This window comes from Chiloscyllium plagiosum, unplaced genomic scaffold, assembly GCF_037043375.1.
Source record: "Chiloscyllium plagiosum isolate Xiang-an unplaced genomic scaffold, Cpla_swu_hap1 HiC_scaffold_7, whole genome shotgun sequence".
Classification (NCBI taxonomy): Eukaryota; Metazoa; Chordata; class Chondrichthyes; order Orectolobiformes; family Hemiscylliidae; genus Chiloscyllium; species Chiloscyllium plagiosum.
In genome coordinates, this window is record NW_028270145.1 from 91,785,962 (window position 1) to 91,807,809 (window position 21,848).

The 21,848-nt window shown below is 38.8% G+C and overlaps 1 protein-coding gene across 5 annotated transcripts in view; it reads left to right on the forward strand.

Moving 5' to 3' along the window:
- mbd5 (methyl-CpG binding domain protein 5) overlaps positions 1-21,848 on the forward strand; it is a 249,617-nt gene that overhangs the window by 159,616 nt on the left and 68,153 nt on the right. For 3 of the 5 annotated variants that reach the window (XR_015757722.1, XM_087989241.1, XM_043694122.2), the window contains exons 6-9: positions 5,299-5,401; positions 6,505-6,685; positions 7,855-9,954; positions 11,251-11,322. Coding sequence is in view for 4 of the 5 variants with exons in the window: in XM_087989241.1 (XP_087845367.1) it covers positions 5,299-5,401; positions 6,505-6,685; positions 7,855-9,954; positions 11,251-11,322 (2,456 nt within the window). In the remaining variant the exon portion in view is untranslated. The remainder of the gene's footprint in view (positions 1-5,298; positions 5,402-6,504; positions 6,686-7,854; positions 9,955-11,250; positions 11,323-21,848) is intronic. The other 2 variants (XM_087989242.1, XM_087989243.1) reach the window with 1 other exon arrangement.

The window sequence follows — 21,848 nt, forward strand, 5'->3', positions numbered from 1 at the left end:
AATATATGTTTGTAAGGAAAAGAAATCAAAGTTTACTGGGGTTGATGGAAATGTGCAACTCAGAATGCAAACTTATCAGCAACTATTTCTTCAAATAGCTGAGCAAGCTTGAAGAAGCGAAATATTTTCTATTGCTCCAAATATATATTTTTGTATTATGGCCTAAGTTCTCAATTGTTCTAAAGTTGCAGCTGTACAGAACATTGGTTCGACCACTTTTGGAATATTGTGTGCAATTCTGGTCTCCGTCCTATAGGAAGAATGTTGTGAAACTTGAAAAGGTTCAGAAAAGATTTACAAGCATGTTGCCGGGTTGGAGGGTTTGAGTGAGAGGGAGAGGCTGAAAAGGCCTGGGTTGCTTTCCCTGGAGTGTCGGAGGCTGAGGGGTGACCTTGTAGAGGCTTACAAAATCATGAGGGGCATGAATAGGATAAATGAACAAAGTCTTTTCCCTGGGGTGGGGGGAATCCAGAATCAGAGGGCATGCATTTAGGGTGAGAGCAAAAAGATTTAAAAGGGATCTAAGGAGCAACCTTTGCATGAAAAGGGTGGTACGTGTATGGAATGAGCTGCCAGAGGAAATGCTAGAGGCTGGTACAATTACAACATTTAAAAGGCATCTGCATAGGTATCTGAATAGGAAGGGTTTAGAGGGATATGGGCCAAATGCTGGCAAATGGGACTGCATTAATTTAAGATACCTGGTCAGCAGGGACGAGTTGGATCAAAGAGTCTTTTTCCATGCTCAACATCTGACTAATAAGTCAGCTCAGAACATGACTCCAACACCTCGAGAAATGTTCAGCCTCTGTGTTATGAATGTTCATGCCTCTGCACATCAAGGTTCAATCCCACATCCAGATTTCCTTTTATTACTTATGGGATAGCTGGCCAGCATGTATTGCCGTGGTTGCAATTGAGAAGGTGGTGATGAGCTGCCTTCTTGAAGTCTGTGTGTTGTAGGTAGATCACAGTGCTTTTCGGGGGGGAATTCTCATGACAGTGAAAGAACAATGATATATTTCCAAATCAAGACGGCAAATGGCTTGGAAAAGAACTTGCAGGTGGTGGTGCTCCTCTGTATCTGCTGTCTTTGTCCTGCTAATGGTAGTTGGGTTGGATAATGCTTGCTGAGGGTCTGGCAAATTTCTGCAGTGCATTTTGTACGAAGTACATTTTGCTGCTACTGAGCATCGTTGATGGAAGGAGTAGTTGCTTTTGGATATGGTGCCAATCAAGCAGACTGTCCTGTACCATAGTTGGTGATCACCCCCTTTTCCAACCCCTGACAGTGCTCATCCCTTCTTTCATCTGGCGCCTCAGTTCACTTTGTTTGGCCTCATTCCAGTGGATGTCAGAAAAGTTGGCATTTTTGTGCCTGGTAGATGTGCTTGAGCATTCTTATTGTTGAACATTATTAAACCTTCTCAAAATCTTATGTTTCAAGATGACATGTTGTCATGTTTTTGTATTATTTTAAACCTGTATGTCTTTCACTTTTTCAAAATCCTTGAATTCCCTCCCTGATGGCATTCTGGGTCAACCCACAGCAGGTGGACTGCAGCGGGTCAAGGCAGCTCACCACCACATTCTCAAGGGCAACTAGGGATGGGCAATAAATGATGTCAAATGAGTTTTAAAAAAATGCTAGAGAGCTCTAGTTGCTCTTTTGTTATGCCATGCAACTGTATCCGCAGTCTGAATTGAAACATAGGAAAACTTTGAATCCTTACCTTGAATCTACCAATTGTGGTTGGTTGTGTGGTGGCATGTTCTGTAAGTGTGTTCTTGCAGGAAATGAACTTCTAGAGCATAAGATTAGAAACAGAATTCAACATTGTTTTCGCAATGAAATATGTGTAAAAGCAGGAAACAGAAACATGGAATTTCAAGAAAATAAAAATTATGCACACTGAGAACTTGCATGATGTCAAGTTGTTTTTGTTCATGAGAGAGAATTTTATAACTCTTAGTTCTGGGTTATAAAATCTATTTTGGAAATATTTAAGTTTGTTCCTAACTGCATACTTTTTTTTTAAGAGACTAACGTACTGCTTATGTAATTCTTGACTGAAGACTGCCCGAAATCACAGGAGACTGTGGAGCGTTAATTTTAGCAAGGGTTTGAGTGAGAAAAGTTTAAATAAACCATCAATTTGACCTCTGAACTATTAACGTCAGAAAAAGGTTGAGCAAGCTGCAGTGCAACAGAGTATAATTTTTCTTGAAAGGTGAAAACATTGACTCTTTCTCCTCCCAGATGTTGGATGATCTTCTGAGTTTTACCAGAATTTTAATTCTTATTATTTTAAAATTGATCACTGCAAACCCGATCTCGTTAGCAACCTGAGAATGTATCTTAATGCTCTCTCATTTCTTGCAAGATTATGAATTGTTGTACAGTGGATGTCTTAAGATGTGTTTTTAAAAGGATGCTGATATTGGTGGAATTCTTGAACTTGTATGCAGGACTGATTTCAGATGCAAGATACTGAGGTAGACTCCATTGAAGTTATTGGATCAGTACTGATTTTATATACTCAACTAACATTTTATACTATCAAAATGTCCAAGCAACTGCAGTGAAAATGAAACAAATGGGTTAGAAAGTAACAATCATGATGAAATATGATTCCTTTCGACTCTAAATTGAGTTATTTTGTTTGCCTGAAGGATTTTTTAAAAACAAATTCTCCTCTTGCACCAAATTCTTCGACTGTTATAAAGGACTTCAGTAAACTTTAAAATGTCTTTGTTCAAAATGCTTCAAAATTAATAAACTACTTTTAGAAGTGCATATAATATTCTGAATGCAATAACAGCAGTTATTGTTTGTACAGCAGAGGCGGCCACGTACTGTGGAAATGAGTAGTTTTTTTAGAGATGGGCAGGAAAAAAGAATTTTCCTACTTTTGGTACAACAGAACTTGAGCATTGCTGCAAAGAACACATTTTGCCCAAATATTCTTTTGTACTCATCAGTGTGCAAGAACACCAATTTAAGGGGAAAACAAACTGTACGAAAGGTGATTGCTGATTAATTGGCAAGTGGACGATGATGGTGGATTCATTGCAATAGAGAATGCACCAGTTAATAAAGAATTACAGTTAGCTACTAGACTTTGTTTAAATGATAAACCAGGCATGTTAACTCTGAATCTGACAAGTGAACAAATAAAATGCTGTTAGCTATTTGGTAGAGTCAAAACTGGCACAATGCAAGTAAATGTTTACAGCCCAGAAACAGGCCTTTCGGCCCTCCAAGCCTGAGCTGATCCAAATGTACTGTCTAAACTGTCAGTCATTTCCTAAGCATCTGTACCCCTCTGCTCCCCACCTACTCATGCATCTGTCCAGACGCATCTTAACTGAATCTACCATGCCTGCCTCTACCACCTCTGCTGGTAGCGCGTTCCAAATGCCCACAACCCTCTGTGTGAAGTACTTGCCGCGTGTATCCCCCTTAAACTTTCCACCTCTCACCTTGAAAGCATGACCTCTCGTTATTGAATCCTTCACCCTGGGAAAAAGCTTGTTTCTATTCACCCAGTCTATACCCTTCATGATTTTGTAAACCTCAATCAGGTCCCCCTCAATCTCCTTTTTTCTAGTGAAAATAAACCTAGCCTACTCAACATCTCTTCATATCTAGCACCTTCCATACCAGGCAACATCCTCGTAAACCTTCTCTGCACCCTCTCCAAAGCATCCACATCCTTTTTAGTAATGTGGCGCCCAGAACTGTACATAGTATTCTAAATGCGGCCGAACCAATGTCTTGTACAATTTTAACATGACATGCCAGCTCTTATACTCAATACCCTGTCCGATGAAGGCAAGCATACTATATGCCTTCTTGACCACTCTATCCACCTGTGCAGCAACTTTCAGGGTACAATGGACCTGCACTCCCAGATCTATGTGCCCATCAACTTTTCCCAAGGCTCTTCCATTCATTGTATATTCTTCCTGTCTCCAAAGAACAGGCCCAGTATATTCAAGTACATAGCTTCTAGTACACACCACATTGCGAGTTTGACTGACAATCCTAAATTGATTATCAGTGTAATTATTGGAAAACATCCAGATTATCCCACAGATGCTGTCAAATTCCTGAAGTTGGTCAAATGTTGGACACTGTTGAAAGATTTGCAAATGTGGGCTGACTGAATATGGTCAGTACTTTGCTTGTTGTGAACAGCCAAAGAGATACACTGTTCAATATGGTCCACAAGTCTTTGAGATGTATGCCCTACATTTATGGCATCACACCAACACTGAAATTCATGCTCCACAATACTCATTTGTGTGAGAGGAATCCTGCATCATCATGTTTCTGTTAATGTAGTAAAGTACATTTGTGTGTGTGTGTAGAAAACTACATGTATTAACACACAAGGTTCTGTTCTTTGTAGTCTGAAAGAACATGTAATTACAATATTTAAAAGGCATATGGATTGGTATATGAATTGGCTGGATTTAGAATCCCTTTGGCCCAGCAGGTCCACACTGGCCATTTTGAAGTGTAACCTACCCAGACCCATTCCCCTACTACTCAGCATTTTAATGCACCTTACCTGCACATCCCTGAACACTGGGCAATTTCGCCTGGCCAGTTCACCTAACCTGCACATCTTTGGATTGCGGGAGGAAACTGGAGCATCCACAGGGAGCCCACGCAGACATGGGGAGAATGTGCAAATTCCACACAGATAGTCACCCAGGGCTGGAATCGAACCCATGTCCCTTGCGCTGTGAGGCAGCAGTGCTAACCACTGAGCCACCATGCCACCCCTTTAGGGAGAACCAAATGCTGACAGATGGGACTGGATTAATTTAGGGTATCTGGTCAGCATGGATGAGTTGGTCTGAAGGGTGTGTTTCTGTGCTGTACATCTCTATATACATGCATTGCTTTTCTTTCAGTGCAATAAAGTAGCTGGCAACCATTTGCTGATTCATTTTTCAGGACAATAACTTGATTAGTCAGTGTCACCTGGATGGTTAAATATTTATATAAACCCTGGCTGTTAACTGACCATCATCATGACTGGTGCATTCTTTATGACAATGCCTTTACCAATCCAAGTCCATTTGTCAACCAACTAGCGCTCCCTTATTATCCACTTTCAATGTTATTTCCCCTTAAATTGACTTGCTTATGAATTCTCTTGATGTGCAAAACAGAAGGCTTTGTCAAAATATGCCTTTTTTAAAGCAATATCCAAGTCCCCTATTTTTCTTCAGATAGCTCTGTGGTATCTTTTACAATTTTTTTGTTTTTCTTTTTATCTTTAGCCCTAGTGGCTCAGTGTTGGCCTGCATTGAGCAAGTCAAAACATATCTTCTCACCGATGGAACATGCAAGTGTGGCTTGGAGTGTCCTCTCATTCTTTCAAAGGTAATAAAAATATTAGAAATATTTTGCACCTTTGACAGCTAATTAGGTATATTTATGATGTAATAACTCTACCAGAAAAGCAAGAACATTGAGATATCCCTTAAAATTGGAAATACTAATGTGTTGTATGCCAAAACTTTATCCAAATAGGTGGATTGGACAGCATATTTTCATTGTTACATAATGTGGTAAACCTGCGTGGTTCTTGCTACACTTTATTACAAATGCATTATTCATATTGTCTCAATAATAATTTGTAAGAATACTTAGCTGGATTTCAGTTACAGCCCAAACTCAAGATTTGATAGGAAGGAATAATTGAGAAGGTAGGTCCTCTCTCTCATTATCACATCATTTGGATGATAAACGTGATCCAACCTTGATTATGCCTGTGAAGGTCAGTTAGATAATCGACTCTTGCAGTCAGCAAGAAATGTAAAAATTTCATTCTTTTAATCATGTTTATATTTATTGCAGAAAATGCAGAGCTCACAGCAATATGAGCATTGCATGTTTACAACTATTCATCCAATATACTCAAGGATTGCAGCAGTTCAAGGGAGCAGCTCACCACTACCTTCTCAAGGGCATTTAGGGATGGGAAATAAATGTTGAGTTAACGACAGATATCCACATTCCCCAAATGAGTAAACAAACACATGCGAAAAGGACCCGCTGTCAGCTAATTAATGTAGAAAAGATCAGAGCGGCATCATCAATTTAAGAACTAGATATTTTTCATTATTTGGTTAAAACCCTTGTTAATTCCAGACTACCTTTGCTATTATTGATGGCAGTTGATCTTGCACACAGTGTACACAAACAAATCATATGTATAATTGTTTTTCATGTTTTAGTATTTTCTATTCCCTCAACCAATAATCACTATATATCCTCTCCATTAGTATGAGCCTTCAGGTATTTTTGAAAAAGGCATGTTTTACACAAAAGTGCATTGGCGTTGGAGAGAAGGAATATTGCTCAAATGCTTGTACAGGATTATATGAAGTGATAGTGCTCTGACGTTACTTTTGCCCTCAGCAAGCCACAAATGTAACACCAAATTTGAAACTTTTAATGCAGAAGTGCTGTACTGTCTTTAGGTGTTTACTTTTGATCCTGGAGCAACTGTAAAGCAAAGAACAGCAGAAGATGTCAAAGCTGATGAAGATTTGACAAAACTTTGTATTCATAAACGGAAGATAATTGCAGTAGCTACACTACATAAAAGTATTGAGGCACCACATCCTTCCCTGCTTCTAACCAGCCCAGGGGGTGGAACAAGTAAGTTTTTGAAAGCTATTCTCTAGCTTCTTTTATTAGAGTGTGAAGATTATGAATAGAATATATGAAGATAGTGCCGATAGACTACTTGTTGATTTTAAAACTGAGGTAGCTAGGTTTTCTTTTCTAATTGAAATGTAATTGGGATAATGGGCTATATTCTGTTTGGACCTCATCGAATGAAGGGATATGCTTGGGATTAATTGACTACCTTATTATTCAACAAGAAGCAGTAGAAGTGGCCATCCAGTTCCTCAATCAAGTGACCTTGTTCACTTGTTTCCTGTGTAATAAATTTCAATGGACTATCCGAGTACTAGTGAGAATTCTGAGCTGGTAATACACCTTCCTCTTTCCTAACAGCAAGCTCACCATCTGCAAGATGCAAGTCAGGGGTGTAATGGAGTATCCTTGATGGGCTGAGAGATTAACCCTCCCAACCGCCACCTCACACTGCCATTCTCTCCATTGTAGGCAGTGACATCAGTTTATGCAATCTACAAAATGCACTGCAACAACTAACCAAGCCACCTTAAACAGCACTGCCCAAATCTCTACCCCACTAATACAAGTGCTGCCAGTTGCTGAGTCCAAGGACCAAATAGCTATTCCTGTTTCTATCTGATATGAAAAACCTTGATCTCCCTACTAATTTCCCTACCCTTCCACCACCACCATCACCACCTCACCGCCACCTTCTCAAAACTAGTGGAAATGAACAACAAAAGCTGGTCTTAGCACATTAAAAAAATGTTATTACAGCCAGATCCAATCCTGTCCTGAGCTGGTATCTGTGCACCAAACTTCAAATCAGAATTGTTGTCCAACAATCCTGAGTGCAAATCCTAGCTGGTTTTCTTTATTCCTAAAACTCCCTGAATTAAACCTCATTCACTGCAGTTAATTGTATCACTTCTCCTGCATCCACTTTGCTGTAGTTTCTTCCTAGAATGGGTAATTTATTCAAGAGCCAAATAATTTTTCTTGAAAGGGAGTTGGTTCATTAGGATTATAAAAATACAATTGCTTTTAAGGACAAAAAGCATTATGTTATCCTAAGTAAGGATTACAATGTGGTGAAGGTGGACTGCAATTCTTGGTTGAATTTTCTTCTTGTGAAAATTATGTTCTTCTATGCTATTCACCAACCTTTCTTATTTTTTAAAAAGGTGGAACTCTGATGGTACAGTCACGGGCGACAACACCAAGAGCAATGAGGAATAAATCACAAGAAGCAATGGTAAATTCTACAGTGCCAGACTACAAGAATACGTTTCTGCCTAAATTGATGACAGGAGGTCCAAATGCTGTGACACGACTCTATCAACAGGAATTATGTGGAAGTCCCCAGCAGGAGCTTCATGGTTATTCCAGGCAGAGACTGGGTAGCAATGATCAAGGGCAGAAGTCTCCATACCGTGGAAGCCATGGTGGTCTATCCAGCCCAGCATCTTCAGGATCACAAATCTACGGTGATGGTTCTATATCTCCTAGGACTGATACAGTGGGAAGTCCTGATGTGTTTACGAGAAATAATCCAGGATTTCATGCTGGGCCAAACTCCAGTCCTGTTCACATCAATAGAATACCCCATTCCCCACCAACGGTTCTGATGCAAAATTCTTCATCCCACTCATCCTGTGCTATGGCCGGAAGGACTTCTATACCTCTTTCACCAACAATGACTACAAAAAGTCCTGTCATGAAAACGCCCTCTTGCAATTATTCATCAAATGTTGATATGCCAAGAATTATGTTTCACAAACCTCCCCAAGGAGCCTCAACATCATGTGCTCTCCAGAAAAAGCCATTACCCTCTGAAAAGGATCCATTAGGCATCCTTGACCCCATACCAAGTAAACCTAACCCAGTACTTATGAGCACATCTAACTTCCCAACAACCATGCACTCTCAGGTACCTATGATGAATGTAAACATGCCTCCTGCTGTTGTCCCTTTGCCAAGCAACCTACCATTGCCAACAGTCAAACCTGGCCCTGTAAACCATGGAACCCATGTCCCACGGGTCCAACATTCAACATCCACATCTGTATCTCCTGCACCTGTCGCCTCACCTGTACACATGATGGGACCTGTAATGGGAAGAATTGAGGCATCACCACAGAGGTCGAGGTCTTCTTCTACATCATCTGATCATGGAAGTTTAATGATGCCACCTGCAGGTCCTCAGTCAAGCTGCAGTGGAATAAAGGTTCCTCCAAGGTCTCCAAGGTCATCTATGGGTTCTCCACGACCATCCATGCCATCCAGTCCATCCACCAAGCCTGAAGGGCTTTTTCATCAATATAAAGATATTCCTAATCCATTGTTGGTTGGAATGAACAATGTTCTGAATCCTCAAAGTAATCCTTTGTTTCCATCTGTATCTGTTGGAAATGTACCACAGCAGAAGGGTCAGCCAGGTTTGCTTGGAATGCCCTTAAATCAAATTTTGAACCAGCATAATGCTGCCTCATTTCCAGCAAGTAGTTTACTTTCAGCAGCAGCCAAAGCACAGCTAGCGAATCAAAACAAACTGTCTGGTAGTAACAGTGGTGGTGGAGTTGGCAGTGGTGGCAATAGTGAAGGACATAGCACTTTAAATACCATGTTTCCTCCAACTGCCAACATGCTTCTTCCCATTAATGAAGGTCAGAGTGGACGTGCGGCTCTGAGAGACAAGCTCATGGCACAGCAAAAGGATCCTTTAAGGAAGCGGAAACAAGGAACTCCTACAGTATTGAGTATGTTAAAACAGTCTCAGATGGGCAGCTCTGGAGTCCCAAAGTCTGTGATTGACTCTGTAAGGAAACAAGGACAAAATTCATCCTTAACCATGAATAATACCATGTCTCAATTACTTCAATCGATGAGTTCGCAAAGTTCTCAAATAAGTGGCAATAGCAGCACTAGTTGTGGTAGTTCCACAACAGGTATTTCTGGTTCCTCCAACCAACATAGCTTCTCAAATACCAGTCTGAACTCAGGTTCCATTCATAACCTATCAGCTCAAAATTTAACAAGAGGGGAAGGTATTTCTTGCCAAAATACAAGTACTAATTTAATCCACAATTGTCAGGGCCCAAACAATCAATTTGTTGGGTTAGTTGGACAACTCCATGGTAATGGAAATTGTGGGCTGCTTCATCAGTCTGCAATGACTTTGGGAAATAATTTGCATTCGAACCACCATTCAAGAATTGCAGCCTCTTCAGCAGCAATGGTACCAAACAGCAGTGGCATTTGTAGCCAAACCAGTGCTGACACAGGTATGGTTTTACAGTGATGAACTTTTCACTAATACATTGTCTTGTGATTTACTTTCAAACTTCAATTTTAGGTACTTGTAAAATTTTTAATAAGTATTTTGCAATTTTATCACTAGGATTATGGTGCATATTATAAGATTCCACTGAGTACTGTTCTATAAATTACAAAATGTAGCAGGTATATTCATAAAGAAGGTTTTATTCTTGTATGTTATCAATTCAAAGATATCTCTTTCACTGAAAAATGCAAGTAACCAAATACTTAGGTTAGTTCCAGCATAATTTATGTATAATTTAAGTGGTTATTTCAAGATTAACATTAATATTCCGTCCTCTTGGTGCTTAAGTGACTGTGGCATTTCTCCTAATTTTGTTACTATATATTTTGGCCACCTCCTGACAGAAATATGAGTTAGAAGCTTTTTTTTTTGTAATCCTATCTAAAATGGTATGTGAAACATTAGGCAGATTACCTTCCTCCCTTTAGTATGATTTTTGAGGAGGAAGATAAATCAGAAATGTGGACATACTTCAGTTTGTTGATCAGAAATATTCTTGTTTTCGTTGAAGAATTGAGTTCACCTTTTCTAGACTCGAAAATCATTTGGAGTTGGAAACCTGTTTGACAAAGTGTCTTCCACAAATACATAGTACAAAAATTATTCTCATACTGGCCTTGATCTTCAAATAATAATTTGTGCATTGAAAAGAAATGTAAATTTTAAATGTCAATTCTATCCTTTTTTTAAAAAAATGAAAATGCAAATGACTTGTGTACAAACTGAATATTCTGCCAAGCATTGTGAAGCATATGTTGTTTTGTTGGCAGATTCAGCTTACTGTATTCAGGGAGGCATGACTACATTCTGACAAGTTTGCTCGGTAGCTGCATGATTTCTTTATTTACAGCATTCTTGCTCAAATAGGCCAGATTGTTATGGGAATTTGTTTCGGATAGTTTGCAAGTTGACTGGATTACATTAAAGAAAGATTATGTACAATGTGATGAAATAACAGACATCTGCATGTCCCAGGTTTCTAGCTTCAGGCAGCTGTAGAAGAAAAACTGCGCTAAAACTGGCAAAATTGAGAAACAGAACGTCTACTTCATTTACCAACAGTGATTACTTGGTTAAATTACAACTGCATGACAGGAGATGTAATAATTCCACTAAATAAAAGGAAATGTTTTTCCTTTGTTATGGAATTAATCACTATTTCATGTTTAAGTATAGTTTGTTTTGTAACACCTTTTTCCTCCATTTTCTTGCCCTCGTCAACGCTATCCTTTGTCAGGAGGGCAGGATGGTCCATCCCATGGACATCTCCACAGACGGCAACGTTGTTCTTTGGTCAACCTGTCAGGAGGTATGCTTGAGTATTGTAGGCACAGGATCCACTTTCCTTTCCTCTCATTCCAGTTAAATAAATAATTTTAACCAAAGCAAAAATCTGAAAAAAAACATATAATCTTTATGCAATACACAAGAAGGGAGACTGTGTTCAACGTGAAATGTTGCTGAAACAAACTTGTATCATTGTTAGATGGTTCAATACCTCTCAAGAATCTTGTTTTTTACGTTCGTTTCATCATTTTCTACTTTTGTTAGATTTTATACATAGTCCATAAACATTGTGGTGTATTATCCTTTCACCTCCAAAGCAGGGACTAAATTTAAATTATGGATTTGTAAATGGATGATGATAAAATTCTCTGTTCATCTATGGAAGCTAGAAGGAAAGTTTCGTTCTGTCTAGTAATGTCTTCTGTAGCATGCCCATTTAACAAAAAAGAATATGTAAGTGCTGACCAGAGGTAATCAAAGAATCTGAACTGAAGGAGTTATTGTAACCTTAGTACTAGGCTTTAGACTGAAATAATAATTCCTGAAATATCCTGGATTATTTATCTATGGATACATATTGGGTTTAAGTAAGATCAAAATAATGCAGTTTGTTCATTGTGTCAACTATTATTTCCTCCTATATGCATTCTGTTTCTGTAGTATATAACACAAATCTTGTTTCATAAGTGTGAAGATTTAAAACACAAAAACACTATTTACTTAATCAGATTTAGGATTCAGTTAAAAGACATGATATTACTTAAAATGTCATGGTGCTGTCTATATCTGGTGTATTGTAACATAAATTGTAAAGCTTAACAAATGAGTTTACTTAGTAAGTTTTATAAGTCTGCCATAATGGGTTTTTCACTTGAGGTTAACATAAGTGATGTTTACTTGAATCTAACAAAATAAAGATTGTTGAAGATCGTGAAAAATCAGTTTTTTTTTGTTCTGCATGTGTTAATGTTATTAATGACATCAGAAGTTTCTGGTGAAGCTGATTGTGATCTCAACCAATTCTAAAATTAAATTATTCTCAACATTTTAATAATCAGTGCAGATGATTTGTTTGCACTCACTGTTAACTCAAGCTGGTATTTTCACTGCTTCGTGGACTTCATGTGCAGATCGCAGAACATGGCAGAAAGGTTGAGAACAATGGACACCAACTTATGATTGGCAAAGGAAGTCAAGATAGCAGAAAAGTTTTTTTTCATTATTGCAGCAAATGTTTCCTGTCTGAAATGCACAGCCTAGAAGTTTAAATATTTGTATGTTCATTTGTGACTTTCAAGAGGAAATTGAATAATTAAAGGGAAAGAACTACAGGCTTTTGGGTGAAAATGTTAGGAGGCATGGAACTCGATTAGCTTTTCTTGGAAGTTGCTGGCAGGGACACTGGGCCAAATGGCTTGTGTGTGCGCATGTTTGTATATGTTTTTGTAGTCATGGAGTCATACAGCCTGAAAACAGATCCTTTGGTCCAACCTGTTCATGCCAATCATGTTCCCAAGCTAAACTAGTCCCACCTCCCTGCTCTGCCCATATTCCTCCACACCTTTCCTATTCATGAACTTAGCTAAATGTCTTTTCAACTTTGTAACTGTACCTGCACCCACCACTTTCTCTGTTTAAAAAAAATGCCCCTCTTGTCCTATTTAAATCTTTCTCTTCTCATCTTAAAATTATAACCCCTTCTTTTGGGGTCCCCACCGCCCCTACCAGCAGAAAAGATCCTTGTCATTCACCTTGTCTATGCCCCTCGTGATTTTATAAAGTTCAATAAGGTCACCCCCTCAACCTCCTTCGCTCCCAGCCATTCCAGTCTATTTTTGTTTCTCAAACCCTCCATTTTTGGTAATGCCTTGGTAAGTCTTTTCTGAACTCTCTCCAGTTTAATAATACCCTTCCTAAAACATGGTATGGAGAAAAAAAATGATTTCCTAAGTTAAGCAACCCTTTATTTCAGGAATATCTTCTCCCTTCATTGTAAACATTTGTCTTTTTGATTCTGATGCATAATCTACTAGTGATGATAGCTGATGTGTACATATCATTGTCACAGCAATACTTAACAAAGTAACCCTTTCAAAGGTGTTACGTGCTGGGTAGCTCTTGACTCTATTTATTTTTAGCTTAATACATATCCCACCACACAACTGGCAAATGCATTCAAACTCTTTCACAAATTCTTGGATAATACAGGTTGCTGACAAAGAAAAATACAACCCTAGTGACGTATGTTTGGAAAAATTTGAGGCATACTGCTTATTCGATTTTTGTATAACTAACGAATGGAACTTGTGGAAGGAAACATTCATTGTTGCCAATGAGGCAAGTGTTGTCAGAGGCTTAGTTAGAGCACTGTGCCAATAGGCTTTCGGAAATGTCATATTGAAATTAGTACACTGTAATGGTGTTTGGTATGCAAGTGCTGCGATATTCATTTGGAATCGGTGAGACATTCAATGTTAGAGCCTAAAGCACTATGCCACATCAAAATGTTGTTTTGGGCTTAATAAAATCCAAGGACAAAACATATTCGAGAGCAAACAATTATTTCTTTGTGAGGAAAATCTTTGTTATATGAGCACCATTTAACTTGATTTTAAAACATTGACATGCTGACTGCAAAAATCAGACAGAATGAATCCAGTTTCACCAAGATCAGAGATATGGGAAAGGTTTAGGAGCAGAATTTCAAAAGCTTAAGACCTAATTAGATAAAAACACAGCTGCTGGTGGTGGAGCAATTAAAATTGAGGATACAGATTTGGAGATCCACAGATATCTTGACAACTTTTAATGCTGATAATAGTCATAGAAAATGGAGGATGAGATAAAAAAGCAATTTGAAAACAAGGATGAAAATTTTAATATTAAGATATTATAGGACCATGAACCAGTCAGTCAACGATTAAGAATGAGATAGGTGAATGTGATTTGGTGTAAGTTAAGATATGAGTGACAGTTTTAGGTGAGTGCAAATTTATTTAAGGTTGAAGGCCAACCAAGACAACATTGGTATAGTCCATCGTTTTCTGCTTTCTTCTTTTATTTGAGATCAACATCTGGAGTGCTTATTTTTATTTATTATGTTGGAATAGTTAAGTTTCGAGTTGAGATTTTTCATGAGTGTTTTAAAAAGCAGATTAGCTAAGGCTGGAGTCAGATCATGTGAAAGGGATAGTCTTTAATTTTGTGATTTCTAAATTTAGACCAAGTTTCATTGATTTTGTTAAGGGATCACCATGTTCATTAATGTAACTTGAGCAATTTTTTAATCTCCATGCTATTGGTAGAGAATAACTAAATTATAAGCAAATAGCTTCCTCCCCAATTTCTTCAGAAATACATCAAAATGAACAAGAGTGTGTACAGAAATTATTTTTTTCTGAATCATTGCAAATATAATTGAAAGTACTTTTAATGTGTAGGATATTTTAGTAATTTACATCAAATGCCCTGGTTTAAAAATATTAGAATATACTGCAGAATGCAATTTTCAAGACGTGTGATAGAAGCTGAAGGTACATTTTTGCAAATGGCCATTCTCGGAACATGTTTATCTTTAATATTGTTTAAGTATTTTGTTTCTGAAATTACATAAGATCATTTAAAAGAATATTTACTATTTGTGGACTTTTTCAGTCAGATTCCCCAAACATTTCACCAAGAGATATGCATTCAGTTGGAATTGGTCACAATTTGTGAGGTCTGTGTGCTGAGACTAATTATCCCAATTCCCATTCAAATAAGTGTAATCCTGACCTGACTCCTCATAAGCATTCAAATTGTCCTGAATACTCCTAATCTGCTCTTGTGAAAGTGATTTGAATTATATAGAGGGCTTTTATAGAGTCATGGAGATGTACAGCACGGAAACTGACCTTTGGTCCGACTCATCTATGCCAATCAGCTATCCCTACCTAATCTAGTCCCACCTGCCAACACCCAGCTCATATCCCTCCAAACCCTTCCTATTCATATACCCATCCAGGTGCCTTTTAAATGTTGTAATTGTACCAGACTCTGCCACCTCCTCTGGCAGCTCATTCCATACATATAACACCCTTTGCGTAAAAAAGTTGCCCCTTAGATCTCTTTTATATCTTTCCCCTCTGACCCTAAACCTATGCCCTCTAATTCTGGACTCCCCACTTCAAAAGTCAATTTTGTGAAACATATGACCTTGTTACAGCTGTCTTTAGCTGTATTGTCATGTGATCATGTAATTGAAAGCAATTCAAGGGGAAGCTTTAAGATCAGATTCAGATAAGTTGAAACCCAAACTCTGATAGGGCTGATGTTGTTCCTATTGCAAGTCCCAAATGATTTTATACTACATCTAATTTACATAAAAACTGCATTGGTATAAAAATAAAATGCATTTGTTTAACCAGATTTTAGAAACAAAGCATCATTGTCGCAACAATTATTGAAATGCTCATTTATGCACTTTTCATAATTCACCATTAAAGACTTAAATAACAGATTGAACACTGTAATTTTAAATTGTGCAATAGCCAAGAACAGCACGTGAATCATGTAAGCACTCAGACAAATGGGCTCAATCTGTGTGTATATAAATAGGACAGGTTTAGAGCGATATGGGTCTGGTGCTGGCAGGTGGGACTAGATTGGTTTGGGATATCTGGTCGGCATGGGCGTGTTGGACCAAAGGGTCTGTTTCCGTGCTGTACACCTTTATAACTCCATGACTATCACTGGTAGATGGTTGTTTTCAGGACAATTACAGTAATTTTCATTGATATGAAATTCACTAACTTCACAAGGAAAGATTGAATATTTTATTTGCTACGGATCAATATTTTTAAAAGGTGACCTTTGAGTAAAACTGAAAATGTGATGTGCTTCTGGCTTCCATACCATACAAATGTGATCATTACATTCTAGTTTACATTGTCTTTCACAATGGTAATGACATAAGTATCAATGTCATTCAGCATAAAACTAAAAACTAAAGGCAAATAGTTAATTATTCGGGCTGTTTGGGTGTTTTCAAAGTCCTTTAGTTTCACGTATAATTTTAAAGTAAAAGCTGTCACAGGCATACAATTTAGTTGGTAAGTTCTGTTGTGGCTGCACATACCTAAAGCAATGGAGGTCTGTGCCATGCAAATACACTATAGAAAAGGCTTTTCATTGATTCAGAGTAATCTTCATTAAGGAACTTTAAGTTACGCTTATTTATTAGTTACTTTGATATCATTTTAAACCCAATTTATTAATTCAAGGTCGTTATAAATATTAATGAAATCTATTTTCAACTTAAAGGTATTGTACAAATATTAATGCTAAAAAGTCAAAACCAAATGCTGAGGGACTGATCTGTTACAATTAAACTGATTAATCAAAATGTATTCTAGTTACATAAATAACATTAAAATATTATTTGCTAAGTGAATCAAATTGTTTTAAGCAATAGCTGTGTATATTAAGCTTGTAGCCTTTAAAAGCTTGCTGCAGTTGAATTGATTAATCAGTTTGATGCTGTATCTTGGCACTGATCTGGTAGCACGGCCAAAATATGTAGTGTTGCAAGTAGTTATATAGTCGCATTTAATATTTTTAAAACACCATAATCATTTTCTCTTTGTAAGAAAAGGTTTTGTGATTTTTCGCAAAGTTATCAAACAGCAGCATATAACAAATAATTCTTAACAAATGCATTCCACAACCTGCTCGAACAGTTTTGCTGTGAAATGAGACATATTGCTAAAGTTGTTTGTCTTGCACTGATCAGGATGAATGCAAGATGCAAATTTCAAACAGTTTATAACATGAAAGGGGTGGTGATGAGTTGACTCTTAATTGGATGAAGCATTGCTGTGATATAAGGTATTGCAAACTTCAAACTTCCCATGTTGGGCAAGGCTTGGATATATGCAGGACCCATTGTTTGCAAAATCAAGGAATGTGAATGAATGTTCTTTTGAGCAAGCATAAATGAGCAAAATGATCAGCTTTACTGATAAATTTATTTTTAACATAGCTGTTAGATCACTCAGGACTGTTCAGGAGGTGCTAGCAAATCTCAAATGTTTCCATGCTGTACATCTCTATGACTCTCCGACTTTTTTGCTCTACATTCTGTGCTATCGACAACCAGTGAAACACTTTTTTTTGATTAGCCAGTCGCTGGGGCTTGTACCTTTGTATCTGTCATCACTCTGGCAGAGAAATGAAATTGCTAGACATCGAGGCCAAATCAACCATTTAGTATTTGTATCTGGTAAAGGCATTAGCGGAGTCATGCTAAACCAGTGCAATTATGTTGACATAAGTCACTGTGTTCTTATGAATGATCCCAAATTCACATCTGTTCGATCTGCCATCAAGTGTGATTGCACAGCTTAGTTTGAAGCAGGCTTCAGAAATATTTGATTTGTGCATCAGTACCAAACTATTTTGCAACATTTATGATTGGATTCATCCCAATGGAAAGTGATCCCTTTACCTATGCTCAAACTATATGCAACCTACCTATCAACAGCAGTGCCTTGTCTGTGTGCTCATTGAATATGCTCATTGAATACAGCAGGACTGTTGGCAACCACACCACTCAAGAAAGTGAACAAGAGTTGCATTTCTCCCTTTCACAGAAACCTAACGGGGCCACCATTTTCTGAATCTGTGGTCGTTGAAATTATGAACTTAACTACTAATACAGATAATTTCAATGATGTTACATTATGCCCAGTAAATGGAGTAGCCATAGGGTATTCTCTAAGTCCGACATTGTCTCACTTTTGTTAGTTTCCTGTGAAACATCTTTTTGATTGAATTAGGCACATGGCAGGAGGATGGGACTATTTCCAATGTACAATGCAGGTTATGTTTGGATATTTCCTTGCTGCTGCTTAAAGTGCTCCAATCCATACTCAAATTAGCAAATTCCACAGGCCTGCCACTCTGCGTTAAGAAATTTCTCCTCTCAGTCCGAAATGGTTTACCTTGTATCCTTCGACTGTGACACCCAGTTCTGGACTCTGCTTTCATTGGGAGATTCTTCCTTCGTGTGCTCCTGCTAGAATTAAGCATAAAACAAGCACAGGCACTTCAGCCCTCAATGTTGTGCCAATCTTTTATCCTACTCTCAGATTAAACTACCCTACATATCTTTCATTTTACTATCATCCATGTGCCTATTCAAGAGTTGCTTAAATGTTCCTAATGTATTTGACTCCACTACCACTACTGGCAGTGCATTCCATGCACCTGCCACTCTGTGTAAGGAACCTACCTCTGACATCTCCCCTAAACTTTCCTTCAATCACCTTAAAATTATGCCCCTTTGTGATAGCTATTTCCACCCTGAAAAATAGTCTCTGGCTTTTCACTCTATCTCTGCCTCTCATCATTTTGAACCCTCTATCAAGTCACCTCTCATCCTCCTTCGGTCCAATGAGAAAAGCCCTGCCTCCCTCAACCTTTCTTCTTAAGACATGCCCTCCAATCCAGACAGCACCTAGTAAATCTCCTCTGCATCCTCTCTCATGCTTCCATGTCATTCCTATCATGAGGCAATCAGAACTGAATGCAATATTCCAAGTGTGTTCGAAGAGCTGTATAGAGCTGCAACATAACCTTGTAGCTCTTAAACTAAATCCCCCTAATGAAAGCCAACACTCCATATCCCTCTTTAACAAGCCTGTCAACTTGGGTGGCAACTTTCAGTGATCTACGATGTGGATCACAAGATCCCTCTGTTCCTCCACACTACCAAGTACCTTGCCTTTAAGCCTGTATTCTGCATTCAAATTCAACCTTCCAAAATGAATCGCTTCACGCTTTTCCAGGTTGAACTCCATCTGCCACTTGTTAGCCCAATTCTGCATCCTATCAATGTCCCGTTGCAACCTACAACAGCCATCCACACTATCCACCACTCCACCAACCTTCATGTCATCGGCAAACTTACTAACCCACCCTTTCACTTTCTCATCCAAGTAATTTATAAAAATCACAAAAACTGGAGGTCCTAGAACAGATCCTTGCAGAACACCGCTGGTCACTGAGCTCCAGGCTGAATACTGTCCATCCACTACCACCCTCTGTCTTCTATGGGCCAGCCAATTCTGTGTCCAGGCAGCCAAATTTCCCTGTAACCCATGCCTCCTTACTTTCTGAATGAGCCTACCATGGGGAACCTTCGCAAACACCTCGCTAAAATCCTTATACATCAGATAAAATTCATATGCTCTACCTTCAATGTGTTTTGTCACTTCCTCAAAGAATTCAATAAGGCTTGTGAGGCATGACATGCCCCTCACAAAGCCATGCTGACGATCTCTAATCAAGCTATGCTTTTCCAAATAATCAAAAACCCTGTCTCTTTGAATCCTGTCCAATAATTTGCCCACCACTGACATAAAACTGACTGGTCTGTAATTCCCAGGATTATCCCTATTCCTTTTCTTGAACAAGGGAAGAACATTTTCCACCCTCCAATCATCTGGTACTACTCCAGTGGGCATTGAGGACGCAAAGATTGTGGGCAAAGATGCAGCAGTCTCTTCCCTCGCTGCCTGTAGTATCCTTGAGCATATCCCGTCTGACCCAGGGGACTTGCCTATCTTCAACTTTTTCAAAATCTCCACATCCTCCTCCTCAACATCAACCTGTTCGAGCATATCAGCCTGTTTCATGCTATCATCTCAAACGACAAGGTCACTCTCAGGATACTGAAACAAAGTATTCATTAAAGACCTCCATTACCTCCTCTGAATCCAGGCACAAGTTCCCTCCACAATCCCTGAATGGCCCTACCCACACTCTAGCCATCATCTTGTTCCCCGCGTAAGTGTAGAGTGCCTTGGGATTTTCCTTAATCCTACCTGTAAAGGCCTTTTCATGCTCCCTTCTATAGGTTTTGACAGTCCTCCTTCATTCTTCTGAAAACGAAAATAATCCTAACTAATTCAACCTCTCCTCATATATCAATCCTACCATCATTCTGGGGAAGCTTTGTTGCACTTTTGTATAAAAGTGTAGCAAGGATAACCCTCTGATAAGGAGGTCAAAACTGCAATTTTCTGGAGAGACCTGTTTGCTGCAGTCAGTCAGACTATATCCAAGACTTGCACATTTTTTCAATTACCTTAATACATGGGGAGCCTATCTTTTTTTTCCTCCACTAGTACCCTCTGCTTCCTACCATTGCTTATAAGGCCAACTAGAATTGACTTACAAGCCAATTATTAGCCCTTACTTTTGTATTGTAAAATCTTTTGTTGTGTCTTTGGACATCAGATTGTATCTAACAAAAGTTAACAAACAGCGTAATTCACTGCTGACCTTCGAGGAACCTGTGTGGGAGCGCTCTCAGCAGGGGAGCAGCTAAGTAAATAGTTTATAAATGTAACCTTACTGTTCTTTCTTTGTAAATCTACAATAGAGTTGAGTGGATTCTTTTTTGATTCAATGTTGTATTGAGATCTGTGTCTCGATTAAAATTTTAAAATATAAAACCGAAGTAGTAAGTTAGCCCGGAGCACTTTTTTACAGCAGTAAGATTTTCTGTGTGTGCAGATTAAGTTGCAAAGATGGCCTTTTGTAGTGTGATATGCTCTCCCTATCACTTGTGGGCGATTAGGGAGAGTTCCCATGTTACTGATGATTATGTTTTCAGGAAGTGTATTTGGAGATGAATCCTATTAGATCGCATGGTTCAGTTGGAGTGGCAGTGAGGAATTTACAGAAGCAAGGAGGTGTGATGGATGGCAGGAAGGTTAGATCGCATGGAATCCAGGGCAAGCTGGCAAACTGGATGCAAAATTGGATTGATGGTAGGAAGCAGAGGGTACTAGTGGATTGCTTTTAGGAGCCACGAGGACATGTTGCAGCTGAACAAAACTGGTACGGCCACACTTGGAATATTGCACACAGTTCTGGTCACCACATTATCGGAAGGATGTGGAGATGTTGGAAAGGGTTTTTACTAGGATGTTGCCTGGTATGGGGGGAAGGTCTTACGTGGAAAGGCTGAGGAACTTGAGGTTGTTTTCATGAGAGAAAAGAAAGTTGAGAGGTGACTTAATTGAGACGTGAGATAATAAGAGGGTTAGACAGGGTGAACAGAGTGCCTTTTTCCTCATATACTAATGGCTAGCTCAAGGGGACACAGCTTTAAATTGAGGGGTGATAGATAAAGGGCAGATGTCAGAGGTGGTTTCTTTACTCAGAGTAGGAAGGACGTGGAACGCCCTGCCTGCAACAGTTGTAAACTCACCAACTTTAAGGGGTTTAAATGATTATTGGATAATCATATGGATGAAAATGGAATAGTGTAGGATAGATAGGCTTCAGACTGGTTCCACAGGTCGGTGCAACATCGAGGGCTGAAGGGCTGCTATGTTCTATGTTCCCCGGACCTGATCATATGTACCCTAGAACTTTTTGGGAAGCTGAGCAAGTGATTGCTAGGCCCTTGCTGAGATATTTGTATCATCGATTGCCACAGGTGAGGTGCCAGAAGACTGGAGGTTGGCTAACATGGTGCCAATATTTAAGAAAGGTGGT